Genomic DNA, 20,026 nt, shown 5'->3' on the forward strand with positions numbered 1-20,026 from the left:
CCAGACGCTGGAAAGGCAGCTTGCGGATTAGAAGCTCGGTGCTCTTTTGGTAGCGACGGATTTCACGCAAGGCCACTGTTCCAGGGCGATAGCGATGGGGCTTCTTCACACCTCCAGTGGCTGGAGCACTCTTGCGAGCGGCCTTTGTAGCCAGTTGTTTGCGTGGTGCTTTTCCACCAGTCGATTTGCGTGCAGTTTGCTTGGTTCGAGCCATTTGGGTTTCACAAAATTTCACGTTCACTACTTCACGTTTAAAAACACAATAAACGATCAGAGCATTTGCTACCTACTTATATAGCAATCGCGGATGGTGAAAGAGAGAGAGAAAAACAGAGGCCATTTCATTTGACGACCGAAGAACGAAACGAACATATCGTTCGTACTCTCTCGGGTTTTTGTCGTTTTACCTATAAATAGGGGCACGCCGAAACGTTGAATTTAGTTCTTTAGTGACTTTCGTGCTGTGTGTGTATAATAGTATAAAACAGTGAAAAATGACTGGTCGTGGTAAAGGAGGCAAAGGCTTGGGAAAGGGTGGCGCCAAGCGTCATCGCAAAGTGCTGCGTGATAACATCCAAGGTATCACGAAGCCTGCTATCCGCCGTTTGGCTCGTCGAGGCGGTGTGAAGCGCATATCTGGACTCATATACGAGGAAACGCGTGGCGTTCTGAAGGTTTTCTTGGAGAACGTAATTCGTGATGCCGTCACCTACACCGAACACGCCAAGAGGAAGACAGTTACAGCCATGGATGTTGTCTACGCTCTGAAGAGGCAAGGCCGCACCCTCTACGGATTTGGCGGTTAAAAAAACTGTAAATTCTGTACCCCTATTAAGCAATCGGTCCTTTTCAGGACCACTATTTAGTTTTTAAAAGGAGGAAGATTTTCAAAAAGTATTTAATTTTATTGGTTGGGACTTAAGAAATATGTAGATCGTAACTAAAAATAAATGTCGGTCGTTCGTACTCTTTCAGACGGAATGTGTATTTCTAACATGGCCTTGAACAGACTGAAGTGGTTTTAGACACCGCGTGTAAAGCATCACATCGTGGTGTGGGAGTATTTAAAGAAGCAAATTGTAGTTTATACCGCATATAGAAGAAAAACTGTACTACATGTCAATCTTTAAGTAGTTTTTTTTATGATTTACTATTTACAAAAAAATTCCAAGTGTAAAATTTTTTTCAATTCTTTGGTAATAATTTGGTCGTCCTGAAAAGGACGGTTTGACGATTTTATGTACAAGTAGGTTTTTAGCTTAGCCTTTGAAACGTTTAGGCCTTCTTCTCGGTCTTCTTGGGCAACAGAACAGCCTGTATATTAGGCAACACGCCACCTTGTGCAATTGTGACGCCGGAGAGCAGCTTGTTTAACTCCTCGTCGTTTCGGATGGCCAGTTGCAGATGACGCGGAATAATTCTAGTCTTCTTGTTGTCACGAGCAGCATTGCCAGCCAACTCGAGAACCTCAGCGGCCAGATATTCCATTACGGCAGCTAGGTAAACTGGAGCGCCTGCACCAACACGCTCGGCGTAGTTGCCCTTTCGCAGCAGACGGTGAATACGGCCCACAGGGAATTGAAGACCGGCACGGTTCGAGCGGGACTTTGCCTTTCCCTTCACTTTGCCACCTTTTCCACGTCCAGACATTTTGCTTTGCGTTTATTTCACTTAGTTCACTTTACACACGGAACACGAATGCTCGTCGAACCCCGACAGCGGAATATTTATACTTTTCCGTTTGCCGGCGCGTTCAGTTAGCGGTGGGTGACTTAGACCTGAACTGACTGCTCGAAAAAAAGTATAAAGGTGAACGCGTTCGGGCCCACATCACGATAAGTGAATTGTGTTTGTGAAAATATAAGTAACGTGAACAATGCCTCCGAAAACTAGTGGAAAGGCAGCCAAGAAGGCTGGCAAGGCTCAGAAGAACATCACCAAGACCGACAAGAAAAAGAAGCGCAAGAGGAAGGAGAGCTATGCCATCTACATTTACAAGGTTCTCAAGCAGGTCCATCCTGACACCGGAATTTCGTCGAAGGCGATGAGCATAATGAACAGCTTTGTAAATGATATTTTCGAGCGAATTGCTGCCGAAGCGTCTCGTCTAGCTCACTACAACAAGCGCTCGACCATCACCAGTCGGGAAATCCAAACGGCTGTTCGCCTGCTTCTGCCTGGAGAGTTGGCCAAGCATGCTGTCAGTGAGGGAACCAAGGCTGTTACCAAGTACACCAGCTCCAAATAATTGGCTCCTGCGAATGCGGACAACAATTCCAAAACGGCCCTTTTCAGGGCCACAATGGTTTATACCAAAGAAATGCATTTTTCAATATACCAATCACCAATCATCGAAAATTAATTTACCAATAAAACGTATCTACCCGCAAGTGAGTGAGTGATACTGTTCAAATAAATATCGGAAACGAAAACTGAATGCGGCCAATATGCAATATAATTCAATAACGCAAGACATGAAGCGTTTTATTGTTGCTGCGAACGTCAGCTAATAAATAAGTAGAACATTTTAATACACAAATACTATTTAAATTAAAGTTTTTTTCTCTTGCAAAAGAACGTTGTAGCCCTGAAAAGGACTTGTATAAACAAATTTCAGATCTATAAATCATAAATCTAAATTTTTGATTGCGAACATGTACCAAATACTGTACTTTTTCACAATTTACTTTTTGGCAGCCGTAGTCTTTGCTTTCGGCTTCTTGGCGGTAGCAGAAACCGATGCTTTCTTCACCGTCTTTTTGGGTCTTGCAGACACCGCTGGTTTGCCTTTGGGGCTTTCGCTACTACAGCCTTTGGCTTCGATGCAGTCACTTTCGCCTTTGTTGCGGCGTTCTTCGACTTTACGATTCCAGTTTTCTTGGCATCCTTGGCTTTTGCCTTCTCAGTTTTCTTATTTTCGGCAGTCTTTTTGGTAGCCACACCCTTCTTAGCTTTGGGCTTTTTGTCAGCAGCCCCAGCGGCGGTTTTTTTTGAGGAGACACCAATCTTCTTAGAGGCTACCTTCTTGCTTTGAACTTTTTTCTCTGCAGACAAAACCTTCGACTTTGCCTTCGGATCTTTGTCCTTCTTGGCGGAGGCCGACAGTTTGAAAGATCCAGATGCACCTTTTCCCTTTGTTTGGATAAGCTTTCCATTGACCACGGCCGATTTTAGGTACTTCTTGATGAATGGCGCTAACTTTTGGGCGTCGCATTTATAGGTGGCAGTGATATATTTTTTTATTGCAAGAAGTGATGAACCGCCACGTTCCTTTAAATTTTTAATAGAAGCGTCCACCATTTGCTGAGTTGGCGGATGTGACGGCGTCGCAGTGGCTTTCTTAGCCTTTGTGCCAGCGGATCCAGATGCCTTTTTTTGGACCACTTTTTTCTCAACTGTCGCTGGCGTGGCAGCCACTGGGGAAGCGGGCGTTGCAACTGCAGAATCAGACATTTTATTCACCGAGAACACTTTTTTTCTGTTAAAAACGGCCCGCGCGCTGCCTACCAACCTCCTTTGCTCTTATGAGAATCGAGGAGGAGAGCACTTTAACAATGCTACTGACATCAGTCGTTTACTATGTCGAAGTTGGCTTGAAGTATAAACTTTTTTTAATTTTTTAGTATTTAAAATCATTAATAAAAATAAGGTTTTAATTGTTCTACACTTTTAAATAATTATTTCGTCACTTTGCATTTTTAAAAGGATGTAATATGGATTTTGAGACTTTCAAATGTTGATTGAAGTTTTATATTTACATTTTTAACTGGACCAATTTATAACAAAACATCAATTAAAATAAGAAATATTGCAAATATTTTACTAATTCCTAATGTTTATTGAAATTGCAACGTTCATCCCTTAGAAAGACTTCTGAAAGAAGCGTATATTATTAATTAAGGTACTATATTAGATAATTTAAGTTCACATTAACCTACAGAAACAGTTTCTTTACGGCAGCATTCAGAAATAATTTTCTATTGTTAAAAATACAAATACTTTCTTAAATAATATAATATTAATATAATAAATAAAATTTTCTTGAATTATTAATGTGTTTGCTTAATTAGATCAGACCTTTCATGCATATTTTCAAATAATTTGTTCGGAAATCAATCGATTTCCTCGCCATATATGCATTAGCCTCGATGTAGTCAAATAAATAAATCAAATGAAAAATAAGAAGCAACAATTTTTTTATTATCCTTTGTTATGTAATAGATATTAAATTCCCCAACCAAATTAGCCAATTTCCATGCTGAATTTTAGATAACTTTTATTTTTTACAGACGTTTGAAGGGACAGTGTCAATAGTCCCGTACGACCTCTTCAATAATATTTACAACTTAAATTAACACATAGAAAAAAATATAAAACAGCTCATTTTATTTTATTATTTTCTGTTATTTTATAAATATTGCTCTCATCAATGTAATTTCATTATTTCCAAACTGTCTTTCGCGGAATTTAGATTTTTTTTAGGTGTTTAAAGTTCAGCGTCCCTTGCCACGACACTGGCACTGCTAGTTTTACTGGACGTTAGCACCAAGAACAAATAAAAAATATTTATTATTGTAATAACCTCTTCTTTAATTTAATAATAAAAATAAGATTATTTTGATTCTTTCTCTGGCAGAATTACTATTTTTACGTATGATTGAAGATATTAATATAATAATAATAGAATATGAATTTTGTTCTATTTGTTTTTATTTTATAAATAGTCGCAACAGAAAATTTTATCTCATTGAATCTAGTTTGTGGTCCTGAAAAGGACCGATTATAGAGTACTACACTGCAAGTTGATGCCCTGTCAGCTTAAGCACGCTCGCCGCGAATGCGTCGCGCTAACTGGATGTCTTTGGGCATAATGGTGACACGCTTGGCATGAATGGCACACAAGTTGGTATCTTCGAAGAGACCAACTAGGTAGGCTTCGCTAGCTTCCTGCAGAGCCATAACCGCCGAGCTCTGGAATCGCAAGTCCGTCTTAAAGTCCTGAGCGATTTCACGCACCAGACGCTGGAAAGGCAGCTTGCGGATTAGAAGCTCGGTGCTCTTTTGGTAGCGACGGATTTCACGCAAGGCCACTGTTCCAGGGCGATAGCGATGGGGCTTCTTCACACCTCCAGTGGCTGGAGCACTCTTGCGAGCGGCCTTTGTAGCCAGTTGTTTGCGTGGTGCTTTTCCACCAGTCGATTTGCGTGCAGTTTGCTTGGTTCGAGCCATTTGGGTTTCACAAAATTTCACGTTCACTACTTCACGTTTAAAAACACAATAAACGATCAGAGCATTTGCTACCTACTTATATAGCAATCGCGGATGGTGAAAGAGAGAGAGAAAAACAGAGGCCATTTCATTTGACGACCGAAGAACGAAACGAACATATCGTTCGTACTCTCTCGGGTTTTTGTCGTTTTACCTATAAATAGGGGCACGCCGAAACGTTGAATTTAGTTCTTTAGTGACTTTCGTGCTGTGTGTGTATAATAGTATAAAACAGTGAAAAATGACTGGTCGTGGTAAAGGAGGCAAAGGCTTGGGAAAGGGTGGCGCCAAGCGTCATCGCAAAGTGCTGCGTGATAACATCCAAGGTATCACGAAGCCTGCTATCCGCCGTTTGGCTCGTCGAGGCGGTGTGAAGCGCATATCTGGACTCATATACGAGGAAACGCGTGGCGTTCTGAAGGTTTTCTTGGAGAACGTAATTCGTGATGCCGTCACCTACACCGAACACGCCAAGAGGAAGACAGTTACAGCCATGGATGTTGTCTACGCTCTGAAGAGGCAAGGCCGCACCCTCTACGGATTTGGCGGTTAAAAAAACTGTAAATTCTGTACCCCTATTAAGCAATCGGTCCTTTTCAGGACCACTATTTAGTTTTTAAAAGGAGGAAGATTTTCAAAAAGTATTTAATTTTATTGGTTGGGACTTAAGAAATATGTAGATCGTAACTAAAATAAATGTCGGTCGTTCGTACTCTTTCAGACGGAATGTGTATTTCTAACATGGCCTTGAACAGACTGAAGTGGTTTTAGACACCGCGTGTAAAGCATCACATCGTGGTGTGGGAGTATTTAAAGAAGCAAATTGTAGTTTATACCGCATATAGAAGAAAAACTGTACTACATGTCAATCTTTAAGTAGTTTTTTTTATGATTTACTATTTACAAAAAAATTCCAAGTGTAAAATTTTTTTCAATTCTTTGGTAATAATTTGGTCGTCCTGAAAAGGACGGTTTGACGATTTTATGTACAAGTAGGTTTTTAGCTTAGCCTTTGAAACGTTTAGGCCTTCTTCTCGGTCTTCTTGGGCAACAGAACAGCCTGTATATTAGGCAACACGCCACCTTGTGCAATTGTGACGCCGGAGAGCAGCTTGTTTAACTCCTCGTCGTTTCGGATGGCCAGTTGCAGATGACGCGGAATAATTCTAGTCTTCTTGTTGTCACGAGCAGCATTGCCAGCCAACTCGAGAACCTCAGCGGCCAGATATTCCATTACGGCAGCTAGGTAAACTGGAGCGCCTGCACCAACACGCTCGGCGTAGTTGCCCTTTCGCAGCAGACGGTGAATACGGCCCACAGGGAATTGAAGACCGGCACGGTTCGAGCGGGACTTTGCCTTTCCCTTCACTTTGCCACCTTTTCCACGTCCAGACATTTTGCTTTGCGTTTATTTCACTTAGTTCACTTTACACACGGAACACGAATGCTCGTCGAACCCCGACAGCGGAATATTTATACTTTTCCGTTTGCCGGCGCGTTCAGTTAGGGGTGGGTGACTTAGACCTGAATTGACTGCTCGAAAAAAAGTATAAAGGTGAACGCGTTCGGGCCCACATCACGATAAGTGAATTGTGTTTGTGAAAATATAAGTAACGTGAACAATGCCTCCGAAAACTAGTGGAAAGGCAGCCAAGAAGGCTGGCAAGGCTCAGAAGAACATCACCAAGACCGACAAGAAAAAGAAGCGCAAGAGGAAGGAGAGCTATGCCATCTACATTTACAAGGTTCTCAAGCAGGTCCATCCTGACACCGGAATTTCGTCGAAGGCGATGAGCATAATGAACAGCTTTGTAAATGATATTTTCGAGCGAATTGCTGCCGAAGCGTCTCGTCTAGCTCACTACAACAAGCGCTCGACCATCACCAGTCGGGAAATCCAAACGGCTGTTCGCCTGCTTCTGCCTGGAGAGTTGGCCAAGCATGCTGTCAGTGAGGGAACCAAGGCTGTTACCAAGTACACCAGCTCCAAATAATTGGCTCCTGCGAATGCGGACAACAATCCAAAACGGCCCTTTTCAGGGCCACAATGGTTTATACCAAAGAAATGCATTTTTCAATATACCAATCACCAATCATCGAAAATTAATTTACCAATAAAACGTATCTACCCGCAAGTGAGTGAGTGATACTGTTCAAATAAATATCGGAAACGAAAACTGAATGCGGCCAATATGCAATATAATTCAATAACGCAAGACATGAAGCGTTTTATTGTTGCTGCGAACGTCAGCTAATAAATAAGTAGAACATTTTAATACACAAATACTATTTAAATTAAAGTTTTTTTCTCTTGCAAAAGAACGTTGTAGCCCTGAAAAGGACTTGTATAAACAAATTTCAGATCTATAAATCATAAATCTAAATTTTTGATTGCGAACATGTACCAAATACTGTACTTTTTCACAATTTACTTTTTGGCAGCCGTAGTCTTTGCTTTCGGCTTCTTGGCGGTAGCAGAAACCGATGCTTTCTTCACCGTCTTTTTGGGTCTTGCAGACACCGCTGGCTTTGCCTTTGGGGCTTTCGCTACTACAGCCTTTGGCTTCGATGCAGTCACTTTCGCCTTTGTTGCGGCGTTCTTCGACTTTACGATTCCAGTTTTCTTGGCATCCTTGGCTTTTGCCTTCTCAGTTTTCTTATTTTCGGCAGTCTTTTTGGTAGCCACACCCTTCTTAGCTTTGGGCTTTTTGTCAGCAGCCCCAGCGGCGGTTTTTTTTGAGGAGACACCAATCTTCTTAGAGGCTACCTTCTTGCTTTGAACTTTTTTCTCTGCAGACAAAACCTTCGACTTTGCCTTCGGATCTTTGTCCTTCTTGGCGGAGGCCGACAGTTTAAAAGATCCAGATGCACCTTTTCCCTTTGTTTGGATAAGCTTTCCATTGACCACGGCCGATTTTAGGTACTTCTTGATGAATGGCGCTAACTTTTGGGCGTCGCATTTATAGGTGGCAGTGATATATTTTTTTATTGCAAGAAGTGATGAACCGCCACGTTCCTTTAAATTTTTAATAGAAGCGTCCACCATTTGCTGAGTTGGCGGATGTGACGGCGTCGCAGTGGCTTTCTTAGCCTTTGTGCCAGCGGATCCAGATGCCTTTTTTTGGACCACTTTTTTCTCAACTGTCGCTGGCGTGGCAGCCACTGGGGAAGCGGGCGTTGCAACTGCAGAATCAGACATTTTATTCACCGAGAACACTTTTTTTCTGTTAAAAACGGCCCGCGCGCTGCCTACCAACCTCCTTTGCTCTTATGAGAATCGAGGAGGAGAGCACTTTAACAATGCTACTGACATCAGTCGTTTACTATGTCGAAGTTGGCTTGAAGTATAAACTTTTTTTAATTTTTTAGTATTTAAAATCATTAATAAAAATAAGGTTTTAATTGTTCTACACTTTTAAATAATTATTTCGTCACTTTGCATTTTTAAAAGGATGTAATATGGATTTTGAGACTTTCAAATGTTGATTGAAGTTTTATATTTACATTTTTAACTGGACCAATTTATAACAAAACATCAATTAAAATAAGAAATATTGCAAATATTTTACTAATTCCTAATGTTTATTGAAATTGCAACGTTCATCCCTTAGAAAGACTTCTGAAAGAAGCGTATATTATTAATTAAGTACTATATTAGATAATTTAAGTTCACATTAACCTACAGAAACAGTTTCTTTTACGGCAGCATTCAGAAATAATTTTCTATTGTTAAAAATACAAATACTTTCTTAAATAATATAATATTAATATAATAAATAAAATTTTCTTGAATTATTAATGTGTTTGCTTAATTAGATCAGACCTTTCATGCATATTTTCAAATAATTTGTTCGGAAATCAATCGATTTCCTCGCCATATATGCATTAGCCTCGATGTAGTCAAATAAATAAATCAAATGAAAAATAAGAAGCAACAATTTTTTTATTATCCTTTGTTATGTAATAGATATTAAATTCCCCAACCAAATTAGCCAATTTCCATGCTGAATTTTAGATAACTTTTATTTTTTACAGACGTTTGAAGGGACAGTGTCAATAGTCCCGTACGACCTCTTCAATAATATTTACAACTTAAATTAACACATAGAAAAAAATATAAAACAGCTCATTTTATTTTATTATTTTCTGTTATTTTATAAATATTGCTCTCATCAATGTAATTTCATTATTTCCAAACTGTCTTTCGCGGAATTTAGATTTTTTTTAGGTGTTTAAAGTTCAGCGTCCCTTGCCACGACACTGGCACTGCTAGTTTTACTGGACGTTAGCACCAAGAACAAATAAAAAATATTTATTATTGTAATAACCTCTTCTTTAATTTAATAATAAAAATAAGATTATTTTGATTCTTTCTCTGGCAGAATTACTATTTTTACGTATGATTGAAGATATTAATATAATAATAATAGAATATGAATTTTGTTCTTATTTGTTTTTATTTTATAAATAGTCGCAACAGAAAATTTTATCTCATTGAATCTAGTTTGTGGTCCTGAAAAGGACCGATTATAGAGTACTACACTGCAAGTTGATGCCCTGTCAGCTTAAGCACGCTCGCCGCGAATGCGTCGCGCTAACTGGATGTCTTTGGGCATAATGGTGACACGCTTGGCATGAATGGCACACAAGTTGGTATCTTCGAAGAGACCAACTAGGTAGGCTTCGCTAGCTTCCTGCAGAGCCATAACCGCCGAGCTCTGGAATCGCAAGTCCGTCTTAAAGTCCTGAGCGATTTCACGCACCAGACGCTGGAAAGGCAGCTTGCGGATTAGAAGCTCGGTGCTCTTTTGGTAGCGACGGATTTCACGCAAGGCCACTGTTCCAGGGCGATAGCGATGGGGCTTCTTCACACCTCCAGTGGCTGGAGCACTCTTGCGAGCGGCCTTTGTAGCCAGTTGTTTGCGTGGTGCTTTTCCACCAGTCGATTTGCGTGCAGTTTGCTTGGTTCGAGCCATTTGGGTTTCACAAAATTTCACGTTCACTACTTCACGTTTAAAAACACAATAAACGATCAGAGCATTTGCTACCTACTTATATAGCAATCGCGGATGGTGAAAGAGAGAGAGAAAAACAGAGGCCATTTCATTTGACGACCGAAGAACGAAACGAACATATCGTTCGTACTCTCTCGGGTTTTTGTCGTTTTACCTATAAATAGGGGCACGCCGAAACGTTGAATTTAGTTCTTTAGTGACTTTCGTGCTGTGTGTGTATAATAGTATAAAACAGTGAAAAATGACTGGTCGTGGTAAAGGAGGCAAAGGCTTGGGAAAGGGTGGCGCCAAGCGTCATCGCAAAGTGCTGCGTGATAACATCCAAGGTATCACGAAGCCTGCTATCCGCCGTTTGGCTCGTCGAGGCGGTGTGAAGCGCATATCTGGACTCATATACGAGGAAACGCGTGGCGTTCTGAAGGTTTTCTTGGAGAACGTAATTCGTGATGCCGTCACCTACACCGAACACGCCAAGAGGAAGACAGTTACAGCCATGGATGTTGTCTACGCTCTGAAGAGGCAAGGCCGCACCCTCTACGGATTTGGCGGTTAAAAAAACTGTAAATTCTGTACCCCTATTAAGCAATCGGTCCTTTTCAGGACCACTATTTAGTTTTTAAAAGGAGGAAGATTTTCAAAAAGTATTTAATTTTATTGGTTGGGACTTAAGAAATATGTAGATCGTAACTAAAAATAAATGTCGGTCGTTCGTACTCTTTCAGACGGAATGTGTATTTCTAACATGGCCTTGAACAGACTGAAGTGGTTTTAGACACCGCGTGTAAAGCATCACATCGTGGTGTGGGAGTATTTAAAGAAGCAAATTGTAGTTTATACCGCATATAGAAGAAAAACTGTACTACATGTCAATCTTTAAGTAGTTTTTTTTATGATTTACTATTTACAAAAAAATTCCAAGTGTAAAATTTTTTTCAATTCTTTGGTAATAATTTGGTCGTCCTGAAAAGGACGGTTTGACGATTTTATGTACAAGTAGGTTTTTAGCTTAGCCTTTGAAACGTTTAGGCCTTCTTCTCGGTCTTCTTGGGCAACAGAACAGCCTGTATATTAGGCAACACGCCACCTTGTGCAATTGTGACGCCGGAGAGCAGCTTGTTTAACTCCTCGTCGTTTCGGATGGCCAGTTGCAGATGACGCGGAATAATTCTAGTCTTCTTGTTGTCACGAGCAGCATTGCCAGCCAACTCGAGAACCTCAGCGGCCAGATATTCCATTACGGCAGCTAGGTAAACTGGAGCGCCTGCACCAACACGCTCGGCGTAGTTGCCCTTTCGCAGCAGACGGTGAATACGGCCCACAGGGAATTGAAGACCGGCACGGTTCGAGCGGGACTTTGCCTTTCCCTTCACTTTGCCACCTTTTCCACGTCCAGACATTTTGCTTTGCGTTTATTTCACTTAGTTCACTTTACACACGGAACACGAATGCTCGTCGAACCCCGACAGCGGAATATTTATACTTTTCCGTTTGCCGGCGCGTTCAGTTAGGGGTGGGTGACTTAGACCTGAATTGACTGCTCGAAAAAAAGTATAAAGGTGAACGCGTTCGGGCCCACATCACGATAAGTGAATTGTGTTTGTGAAAATATAAGTAACGTGAACAATGCCTCCGAAAACTAGTGGAAAGGCAGCCAAGAAGGCTGGCAAGGCTCAGAAGAACATCACCAAGACCGACAAGAAAAAGAAGCGCAAGAGGAAGGAGAGCTATGCCATCTACATTTACAAGGTTCTCAAGCAGGTCCATCCTGACACCGGAATTTCGTCGAAGGCGATGAGCATAATGAACAGCTTTGTAAATGATATTTTCGAGCGAATTGCTGCCGAAGCGTCTCGTCTAGCTCACTACAACAAGCGCTCGACCATCACCAGTCGGGAAATCCAAACGGCTGTTCGCCTGCTTCTGCCTGGAGAGTTGGCCAAGCATGCTGTCAGTGAGGGAACCAAGGCTGTTACCAAGTACACCAGCTCCAAATAATTGGCTCCTGCGAATGCGGACAACAATCCAAAACGGCCCTTTTCAGGGCCACAATGGTTTATACCAAAGAAATGCATTTTTCAATATACCAATCACCAATCATCGAAAATTAATTTACCAATAAAACGTATCTACCCGCAAGTGAGTGAGTGATACTGTTCAAATAAATATCGGAAACGAAAACTGAATGCGGCCAATATGCAATATAATTCAATAACGCAAGACATGAAGCGTTTTATTGTTGCTGCGAACGTCAGCTAATAAATAAGTAGAACATTTTAATACACAAATACTATTTAAATTAAAGTTTTTTTCTCTTGCAAAAGAACGTTGTAGCCCTGAAAAGGACTTGTATAAACAAATTTCAGATCTATAATCATAAATCTAAATTTTTGATTGCGAACATGTACCAAATACTGTACTTTTTCACAATTTACTTTTTGGCAGCCGTAGTCTTTGCTTTCGGCTTCTTGGCGGTAGCAGAAACCGATGCTTTCTTCACCGTCTTTTTGGGTCTTGCAGACACCGCTGGCTTTGCCTTTGGGGCTTTCGCTACTACAGCCTTTGGCTTCGATGCAGTCACTTTCGCCTTTGTTGCGGCGTTCTTCGACTTTACGATTCCAGTTTTCTTGGCATCCTTGGCTTTTGCCTTCTCAGTTTTCTTATTTTCGGCAGTCTTTTTGGTAGCCACACCCTTCTTAGCTTTGGGCTTTTTGTCAGCAGCCCCAGCGGCGGTTTTTTTTGAGGAGACACCAATCTTCTTAGAGGCTACCTTCTTGCTTTGAACTTTTTTCTCTGCAGACAAAACCTTCGACTTTGCCTTCGGATCTTTGTCCTTCTTGGCGGAGGCCGACAGTTTAAAAGATCCAGATGCACCTTTTCCCTTTGTTTGGATAAGCTTTCCATTGACCACGGCCGATTTTAGGTACTTCTTGATGAATGGCGCTAACTTTTGGGCGTCGCATTTATAGGTGGCAGTGATATATTTTTTTATTGCAAGAAGTGATGAACCGCCACGTTCCTTTAAATTTTTAATAGAAGCGTCCACCATTTGCTGAGTTGGCGGATGTGACGGCGTCGCAGTGGCTTTCTTAGCCTTTGTGCCAGCGGATCCAGATGCCTTTTTTTGGACCACTTTTTTCTCAACTGTCGCTGGCGTGGCAGCCACTGGGGAAGCGGGCGTTGCAACTGCAGAATCAGACATTTTATTCACCGAGAACACTTTTTTTCTGTTAAAAACGGCCCGCGCGCTGCCTACCAACCTCCTTTGCTCTTATGAGAATCGAGGAGGAGAGCACTTTAACAATGCTACTGACATCAGTCGTTTACTATGTCGAAGTTGGCTTGAAGTATAAACTTTTTTTAATTTTTTAGTATTTAAAATCATTAATAAAAATAAGGTTTTAATTGTTCTACACTTTTAAATAATTATTTCGTCACTTTGCATTTTTAAAAGGATGTAATATGGATTTTGAGACTTTCAAATGTTGATTGAAGTTTTATATTTACATTTTTAACTGGACCAATTTATAACAAAACATCAATTAAAATAAGAAATATTGCAAATATTTTACTAATTCCTAATGTTTATTGAAATTGCAACGTTCATCCCTTAGAAAGACTTCTGAAAGAAGCGTATATTATTAATTAAGGTACTATATTAGATAATTTAAGTTCACATTAACCTACAGAAACAGTTTCTTTTACGGCAGCATTCAGAAATAATTTTCTATTGTTAAAAATACAAATACTTTCTTAAATAATATAATATTAATATAATAAATAAAATTTTCTTGAATTATTAATGTGTTTGCTTAATTAGATCAGACCTTTCATGCATATTTTCAAATAATTTGTTCGGAAATCAATCGATTTCCTCGCCATATATGCATTAGCCTCGATGTAGTCAAATAAATAAATCAAATGAAAAATAAGAAGCAACAATTTTTTTATTATCCTTTGTTATGTAATAGATATTAAATTCCCCAACCAAATTAGCCAATTTCCATGCTGAATTTTAGATAACTTTTATTTTTTACAGACGTTTGAAGGGACAGTGTCAATAGTCCCGTACGACCTCTTCAATAATATTTACAACTTAAATTAACACATAGAAAAAAATATAAAACAGCTCATTTTATTTTATTATTTTCTGTTATTTTATAAATATTGCTCTCATCAATGTAATTTCATTATTTCCAAACTGTCTTTCGCGGAATTTAGATTTTTTTTAGGTGTTTAAAGTTCAGCGTCCCTTGCCACGACACTGGCACTGCTAGTTTTACTGGACGTTAGCACCAAGAACAAATAAAAAATATTTATTATTGTAATAACCTCTTCTTTAATTTAATAATAAAAATAAGATTATTTTGATTCTTTCTCTGGCAGAATTACTATTTTTACGTATGATTGAAGATATTAATATAATAATAATAGAATATGAATTTTGTTCTTATTTGTTTTTATTTTATAAATAGTCGCAACAGAAAATTTTATCTCATTGAATCTAGTTTGTGGTCCTGAAAAGGACCGATTATAGAGTACTACACTGCAAGTTGATGCCCTGTCAGCTTAAGCACGCTCGCCGCGAATGCGTCGCGCTAACTGGATGTCTTTGGGCATAATGGTGACACGCTTGGCATGAATGGCACACAAGTTGGTATCTTCGAAGAGACCAACTAGGTAGGCTTCGCTAGCTTCCTGCAGAGCCATAACCGCCGAGCTCTGGAATCGCAAGTCCGTCTTAAAGTCCTGAGCGATTTCACGCACCAGACGCTGGAAAGGCAGCTTGCGGATTAGAAGCTCGGTGCTCTTTTGGTAGCGACGGATTTCACGCAAGGCCACTGTTCCAGGGCGATAGCGATGGGGCTTCTTCACACCTCCAGTGGCTGGAGCACTCTTGCGAGCGGCCTTTGTAGCCAGTTGTTTGCGTGGTGCTTTTCCACCAGTCGATTTGCGTGCAGTTTGCTTGGTTCGAGCCATTTGGGTTTCACAAAATTTCACGTTCACTACTTCACGTTTAAAAACACAATAAACGATCAGAGCATTTGCTACCTACTTATATAGCAATCGCGGATGGTGAAAGAGAGAGAGAAAAACAGAGGCCATTTCATTTGACGACCGAAGAACGAAACGAACATATCGTTCGTACTCTCTCGGGTTTTTGTCGTTTTACCTATAAATAGGGGCACGCCGAAACGTTGAATTTAGTTCTTTAGTGACTTTCGTGCTGTGTGTGTATAATAGTATAAAACAGTGAAAAATGACTGGTCGTGGTAAAGGAGGCAAAGGCTTGGGAAAGGGTGGCGCCAAGCGTCATCGCAAAGTGCTGCGTGATAACATCCAAGGTATCACGAAGCCTGCTATCCGCCGTTTGGCTCGTCGAGGCGGTGTGAAGCGCATATCTGGACTCATATACGAGGAAACGCGTGGCGTTCTGAAGGTTTTCTTGGAGAACGTAATTCGTGATGCCGTCACCTACACCGAACACGCCAAGAGGAAGACAGTTACAGCCATGGATGTTGTCTACGCTCTGAAGAGGCAAGGCCGCACCCTCTACGGATTTGGCGGTTAAAAAAACTGTAAATTCTGTACCCCTATTAAGCAATCGGTCCTTTTCAGGACCACTATTTAGTTTTTAAAAGGAGGAAGATTTTCAAAAAGTATTTAATTTTATTGGTTGGGACTTAAGAAATATGTAGATCGTAACTAAAAATAAATGTCGGTCGTTCGTACTCTTTCAGACGGAATGTGTATTTCTAACATGGCCTTGAACAGACTGAAGTGGTTTTAGACACCGCGTGTAAAGCATCACATCGTGGTGTGGGAGTATTTAAAGAAGCAAATTGTAGTTTATACCGCATATAGAAGAAAAACTGTACTACATGTCAATCTTTAAGTAGTTTTTTTTATGATTTACTATTTACAAAAAAATTCCAAGTGTAAAATTTTTTTCAATTCTTTGGTAATAATTTGGTCGTCCTGAAAAGGACGGTTTGACGATTTTATGTACAAGTAGGTTTTTAGCTTAGCCTTTGAAACGTTTAGGCCTTCTTCTCGGTCTTCTTGGGCAACAGAACAGCCTGTATATTAGGCAACACGCCACCTTGTGCAATTGTGACGCCGGAGAGCAGCTTGTTTAACTCCTCGTCGTTTCGGATGGCCAGTTGCAGATGACGCGGAATAATTCTAGTCTTCTTGTTGTCACGAGCAGCATTGCCAGCCAACTCGAGAACCTCAGCGGCCAGATATTCCATTACGGCAGCTAGGTAAACTGGAGCGCCTGCACCAACACGCTCGGCGTAGTTGCCCTTTCGCAGCAGACGGTGAATACGGCCCACAGGGAATTGAAGACCGGCACGGTTCGAGCGGGACTTTGCCTTTCCCTTCACTTTGCCACCTTTTCCACGTCCAGACATTTTGCTTTGCGTTTATTTCACTTAGTTCACTTTACACACGGAACACGAATGCTCGTCGAACCCCGACAGCGGAATATTTATACTTTTCCGTTTGCCGGCGCGTTCAGTTAGGGGTGGGTGACTTAGACCTGAATTGACTGCTCGAAAAAAAGTATAAAGGTGAACGCGTTCGGGCCCACATCACGATAAGTGAATTGTGTTTGTGAAAATATAAGTAACGTGAACAATGCCTCCGAAAACTAGTGGAAAGGCAGCCAAGAAGGCTGGCAAGGCTCAGAAGAACATCACCAAGACCGACAAGAAAAAGAAGCGCAAGAGGAAGGAGAGCTATGCCATCTACATTTACAAGGTTCTCAAGCAGGTCCATCCTGACACCGGAATTTCGTCGAAGGCGATGAGCATAATGAACAGCTTTGTAAATGATATTTTCGAGCGAATTGCTGCCGAAGCGTCTCGTCTAGCTCACTACAACAAGCGCTCGACCATCACCAGTCGGGAAATCCAAACGGCTGTTCGCCTGCTTCTGCCTGGAGAGTTGGCCAAGCATGCTGTCAGTGAGGGAACCAAGGCTGTTACCAAGTACACCAGCTCCAAATAATTGGCTCCTGCGAATGCGGACAACAATCCAAAACGGCCCTTTTCAGGGCCACAATGGTTTATACCAAAGAAATGCATTTTTCAATATACCAATCACCAATCATCGAAAATTAATTTACCAATAAAACGTATCTACCCGCAAGTGAGTGAGTGATACTGTTCAAATAAATATCGGAAACGAAAACTGAATGCGGCCAATATGCAATATAATTCAATAACGCAAGACATGAAGCGTTTTATTGTTGCTGCGAACGTCAGCTAATAAATAAGTAGAACATTTTAATACACAAATACTATTTAAATTAAAGTTTTTTTCTCTTGCAAAAGAACGTTGTAGCCCTGAAAAGGACTTGTATAAACAAATTTCAGATCTATAAATCATAAATCTAAATTTTTGATTGCGAACATGTACCAAATACTGTACTTTTTCACAATTTACTTTTTGGCAGCCGTAGTCTTTGCTTTCGGCTTCTTGGCGGTAGCAGAAACCGATGCTTTCTTCACCGTCTTTTTGGGTCTTGCAGACACCGCTGGCTTTGCCTTTGGGGCTTTCGCTACTACAGCCTTTGGCTTCGATGCAGTCACTTTCGCCTTTGTTGCGGCGTTCTTCGACTTTACGATTCCAGTTTTCTTGGCATCCTTGGCTTTTGCCTTCTCAGTTTTCTTATTTTCGGCAGTCTTTTTGGTAGCCACACCCTTCTTAGCTTTGGGCTTTTTGTCAGCAGCCCCAGCGGCGGTTTTTTTTGAGGAGACACCAATCTTCTTAGAGGCTACCTTCTTGCTTTGAACTTTTTTCTCTGCAGACAAAACCTTCGACTTTGCCTTCGGATCTTTGTCCTTCTTGGCGGAGGCCGACAGTTTAAAAGATCCAGATGCACCTTTTCCCTTTGTTTGGATAAGCTTTCCATTGACCACGGCCGATTTTAGGTACTTCTTGATGAATGGCGCTAACTTTTGGGCGTCGCATTTATAGGTGGCAGTGATATATTTTTTTATTGCAAGAAGTGATGAACCGCCACGTTCCTTTAAATTTTTAATAGAAGCGTCCACCATTTGCTGAGTTGGCGGATGTGACGGCGTCGCAGTGGCTTTCTTAGCCTTTGTGCCAGCGGATCCAGATGCCTTTTTTTGGACCACTTTTTTCTCAACTGTCGCTGGCGTGGCAGCCACTGGGGAAGCGGGCGTTGCAACTGCAGAATCAGACATTTTATTCACCGAGAACACTTTTTTTCTGTTAAAAACGGCCCGCGCGCTGCCTACCAACCTCCTTTGCTCTTATGAGAATCGAGGAGGAGAGCACTTTAACAATGCTACTGACATCAGTCGTTTACTATGTCGAAGTTGGCTTGAAGTATAAACTTTTTTTAATTTTTTAGTATTTAAAATCATTAATAAAAATAAGGTTTTAATTGTTCTACACTTTTAAATAATTATTTCGTCACTTTGCATTTTTAAAAGGATGTAATATGGATTTTGAGACTTTCAAATGTTGATTGAAGTTTTATATTTACATTTTTAACTGGACCAATTTATAACAAAACATCAATTAAAATAAGAAATATTGCAAATATTTTACTAATTCCTAATGTTTATTGAAATTGCAACGTTCATCCCTTAGAAAGACTTCTGAAAGAAGCGTATATTATTAATTAAGGTACTATATTAGATAATTTAAGTTCACATTAACCTACAGAAACAGTTTCTTTTACGGCAGCATTCAGAAATAATTTTCTATTGTTAAAAATACAAATACTTTCTTAAATAATATAATATTAATATAATAAATAAAATTTTCTTGAATTATTAATGTGTTTGCTTAATTAGATCAGACCTTTCATGCATATTTTCAAATAATTTGTTCGGAAATCAATCGATTTCCTCGCCATATATGCATTAGCCTCGATGTAGTCAAATAAATAAATCAAATGAAAAATAAGAAGCAACAATTTTTTTATTATCCTTTGTTATGTAATAGATATTAAATTCCCCAACCAAATTAGCCAATTTCCATGCTGAATTTTAGATAACTTTTATTTTTTACAGACGTTTGAAGGGACAGTGTCAATAGTCCCGTACGACCTCTTCAATAATATTTACAACTTAAATTAACACATAGAAAAAAATATAAAACAGCTCATTTTATTTTATTATTTTCTGTTATTTTATAAATATTGCTCTCATCAATGTAATTTCATTATTTCCAAACTGTCTTTCGCGGAATTTAGATTTTTTTTAGGTGTTTAAAGTTCAGCGTCCCTTGCCACGACACTGGCACTGCTAGTTTTACTGGACGTTAGCACCAAGAACAAATAAAAAATATTTATTATTGTAATAACCTCTTCTTTAATTTAATAATAAAAATAAGATTATTTTGATTCTTTCTCTGGCAGAATTACTATTTTTACGTATGATTGAAGATATTAATATAATAATAATAGAATATGAATTTTGTTCTTATTTGTTTTTATTTTATAAATAGTCGCAACAGAAAATTTTATCTCATTGAATCTAGTTTGTGGTCCTGAAAAGGACCGATTATAGAGTACTACACTGCAAGTTGATGCCCTGTCAGCTTAAGCACGCTCGCCGCGAATGCGTCGCGCTAACTGGATGTCTTTGGGCATAATGGTGACACGCTTGGCATGAATGGCACACAAGTTGGTATCTTCGAAGAGACCAACTAGGTAGGCTTCGCTAGCTTCCTGCAGAGCCATAACCGCCGAGCTCTGGAAT

General features: G+C 40.1%; 16 protein-coding genes across 16 annotated transcripts; 8 read left to right on the forward strand and 8 right to left on the reverse strand.

Moving 5' to 3' along the window:
- The first annotated feature begins 413 nt into the window (after positions 1-413).
- LOC120285551 (histone H4) lies at positions 414-855 on the forward strand. The gene has a single exon (XM_039298208.2). The coding sequence runs from the start codon at positions 495-497 to the stop codon at positions 804-806; it is 312 nt and encodes a 103-aa protein (XP_039154142.1). The 5' UTR covers positions 414-494; the 3' UTR covers positions 807-855.
- A 359-nt stretch (positions 856-1,214) lies between these two features.
- LOC120285546 (histone H2A) lies at positions 1,215-1,739 on the reverse strand. The gene has a single exon (XM_039298202.2). The coding sequence runs from the start codon at positions 1,648-1,650 to the stop codon at positions 1,276-1,278; it is 375 nt and encodes a 124-aa protein (XP_039154136.1). The 5' UTR covers positions 1,651-1,739; the 3' UTR covers positions 1,215-1,275.
- Positions 1,740-1,799: 60 nt separating this feature from the next.
- Positions 1,800-2,275, forward strand: LOC27207875 (histone H2B). The gene has a single exon (XM_039298207.2). It carries the CDS (start codon positions 1,877-1,879, stop codon positions 2,246-2,248), a length of 372 nt encoding a protein of 123 aa, XP_039154141.1. The 5' UTR covers positions 1,800-1,876; the 3' UTR covers positions 2,249-2,275.
- A 313-nt stretch (positions 2,276-2,588) lies between these two features.
- LOC120285540 (histone H1-like) lies at positions 2,589-3,524 on the reverse strand. The gene has a single exon (XM_039298197.2). The coding sequence runs from the start codon at positions 3,451-3,453 to the stop codon at positions 2,749-2,751; it is 705 nt and encodes a 234-aa protein (XP_039154131.1). The 5' UTR covers positions 3,454-3,524; the 3' UTR covers positions 2,589-2,748.
- A 1,904-nt stretch (positions 3,525-5,428) lies between these two features.
- Positions 5,429-5,870, forward strand: LOC120285556 (histone H4). Its single transcript, XM_039298213.2, has one exon. The coding sequence runs from the start codon at positions 5,510-5,512 to the stop codon at positions 5,819-5,821; it is 312 nt and encodes a 103-aa protein (XP_039154147.1). The 5' UTR covers positions 5,429-5,509; the 3' UTR covers positions 5,822-5,870.
- Positions 5,871-6,228: 358 nt separating this feature from the next.
- LOC120285544 (histone H2A) lies at positions 6,229-6,671 on the reverse strand. The gene has a single exon (XM_039298200.2). The coding sequence runs from the start codon at positions 6,662-6,664 to the stop codon at positions 6,290-6,292; it is 375 nt and encodes a 124-aa protein (XP_039154134.1). The 5' UTR covers positions 6,665-6,671; the 3' UTR covers positions 6,229-6,289.
- A 171-nt stretch (positions 6,672-6,842) lies between these two features.
- On the forward strand, positions 6,843-7,308 carry LOC120285549 (histone H2B). The gene has a single exon (XM_039298205.2). It carries the CDS (start codon positions 6,891-6,893, stop codon positions 7,260-7,262), a length of 372 nt encoding a protein of 123 aa, XP_039154139.1. The 5' UTR covers positions 6,843-6,890; the 3' UTR covers positions 7,263-7,308.
- A 293-nt stretch (positions 7,309-7,601) lies between these two features.
- LOC120285537 (histone H1-like) lies at positions 7,602-8,528 on the reverse strand. Its single transcript, XM_039298194.2, has one exon. The coding sequence runs from the start codon at positions 8,465-8,467 to the stop codon at positions 7,697-7,699; it is 771 nt and encodes a 256-aa protein (XP_039154128.1). The 5' UTR covers positions 8,468-8,528; the 3' UTR covers positions 7,602-7,696.
- A 1,915-nt stretch (positions 8,529-10,443) lies between these two features.
- Positions 10,444-10,885, forward strand: LOC120285552 (histone H4). The gene has a single exon (XM_039298209.2). It carries the CDS (start codon positions 10,525-10,527, stop codon positions 10,834-10,836), a length of 312 nt encoding a protein of 103 aa, XP_039154143.1. The 5' UTR covers positions 10,444-10,524; the 3' UTR covers positions 10,837-10,885.
- A 359-nt stretch (positions 10,886-11,244) lies between these two features.
- On the reverse strand, positions 11,245-11,687 carry LOC6740317 (histone H2A). The gene has a single exon (XM_002077153.4). It carries the CDS (start codon positions 11,678-11,680, stop codon positions 11,306-11,308), a length of 375 nt encoding a protein of 124 aa, XP_002077189.3. The 5' UTR covers positions 11,681-11,687; the 3' UTR covers positions 11,245-11,305.
- Positions 11,688-11,858: 171 nt separating this feature from the next.
- Positions 11,859-12,324, forward strand: LOC6740385 (histone H2B). Its single transcript, XM_002077208.4, has one exon. The coding sequence runs from the start codon at positions 11,907-11,909 to the stop codon at positions 12,276-12,278; it is 372 nt and encodes a 123-aa protein (XP_002077244.1). The 5' UTR covers positions 11,859-11,906; the 3' UTR covers positions 12,279-12,324.
- A 293-nt stretch (positions 12,325-12,617) lies between these two features.
- Positions 12,618-13,543, reverse strand: LOC120285538 (histone H1-like). The gene has a single exon (XM_039298195.2). The coding sequence runs from the start codon at positions 13,480-13,482 to the stop codon at positions 12,712-12,714; it is 771 nt and encodes a 256-aa protein (XP_039154129.1). The 5' UTR covers positions 13,483-13,543; the 3' UTR covers positions 12,618-12,711.
- Positions 13,544-15,459: 1,916 nt separating this feature from the next.
- LOC120285553 (histone H4) lies at positions 15,460-15,901 on the forward strand. The gene has a single exon (XM_039298210.2). It carries the CDS (start codon positions 15,541-15,543, stop codon positions 15,850-15,852), a length of 312 nt encoding a protein of 103 aa, XP_039154144.1. The 5' UTR covers positions 15,460-15,540; the 3' UTR covers positions 15,853-15,901.
- Positions 15,902-16,260: 359 nt separating this feature from the next.
- Positions 16,261-16,703, reverse strand: LOC120285542 (histone H2A). The gene has a single exon (XM_039298198.2). It carries the CDS (start codon positions 16,694-16,696, stop codon positions 16,322-16,324), a length of 375 nt encoding a protein of 124 aa, XP_039154132.1. The 5' UTR covers positions 16,697-16,703; the 3' UTR covers positions 16,261-16,321.
- Positions 16,704-16,874: 171 nt separating this feature from the next.
- LOC120285550 (histone H2B) lies at positions 16,875-17,340 on the forward strand. The gene has a single exon (XM_039298206.2). The coding sequence runs from the start codon at positions 16,923-16,925 to the stop codon at positions 17,292-17,294; it is 372 nt and encodes a 123-aa protein (XP_039154140.1). The 5' UTR covers positions 16,875-16,922; the 3' UTR covers positions 17,295-17,340.
- Positions 17,341-17,633: 293 nt separating this feature from the next.
- LOC120285536 (histone H1-like) lies at positions 17,634-18,560 on the reverse strand. The gene has a single exon (XM_039298193.2). The coding sequence runs from the start codon at positions 18,497-18,499 to the stop codon at positions 17,729-17,731; it is 771 nt and encodes a 256-aa protein (XP_039154127.1). The 5' UTR covers positions 18,500-18,560; the 3' UTR covers positions 17,634-17,728.
- Positions 18,561-20,026: the final 1,466 nt, after the last annotated feature.

The sequence above is a fragment of the Drosophila simulans genome, unplaced genomic scaffold (genome assembly GCF_016746395.2).
Source record: "Drosophila simulans strain w501 unplaced genomic scaffold, Prin_Dsim_3.1 Segkk46_quiver_pilon, whole genome shotgun sequence".
Lineage (NCBI taxonomy): Eukaryota > Metazoa > Arthropoda > Insecta > Diptera > Drosophilidae > Drosophila > Drosophila simulans.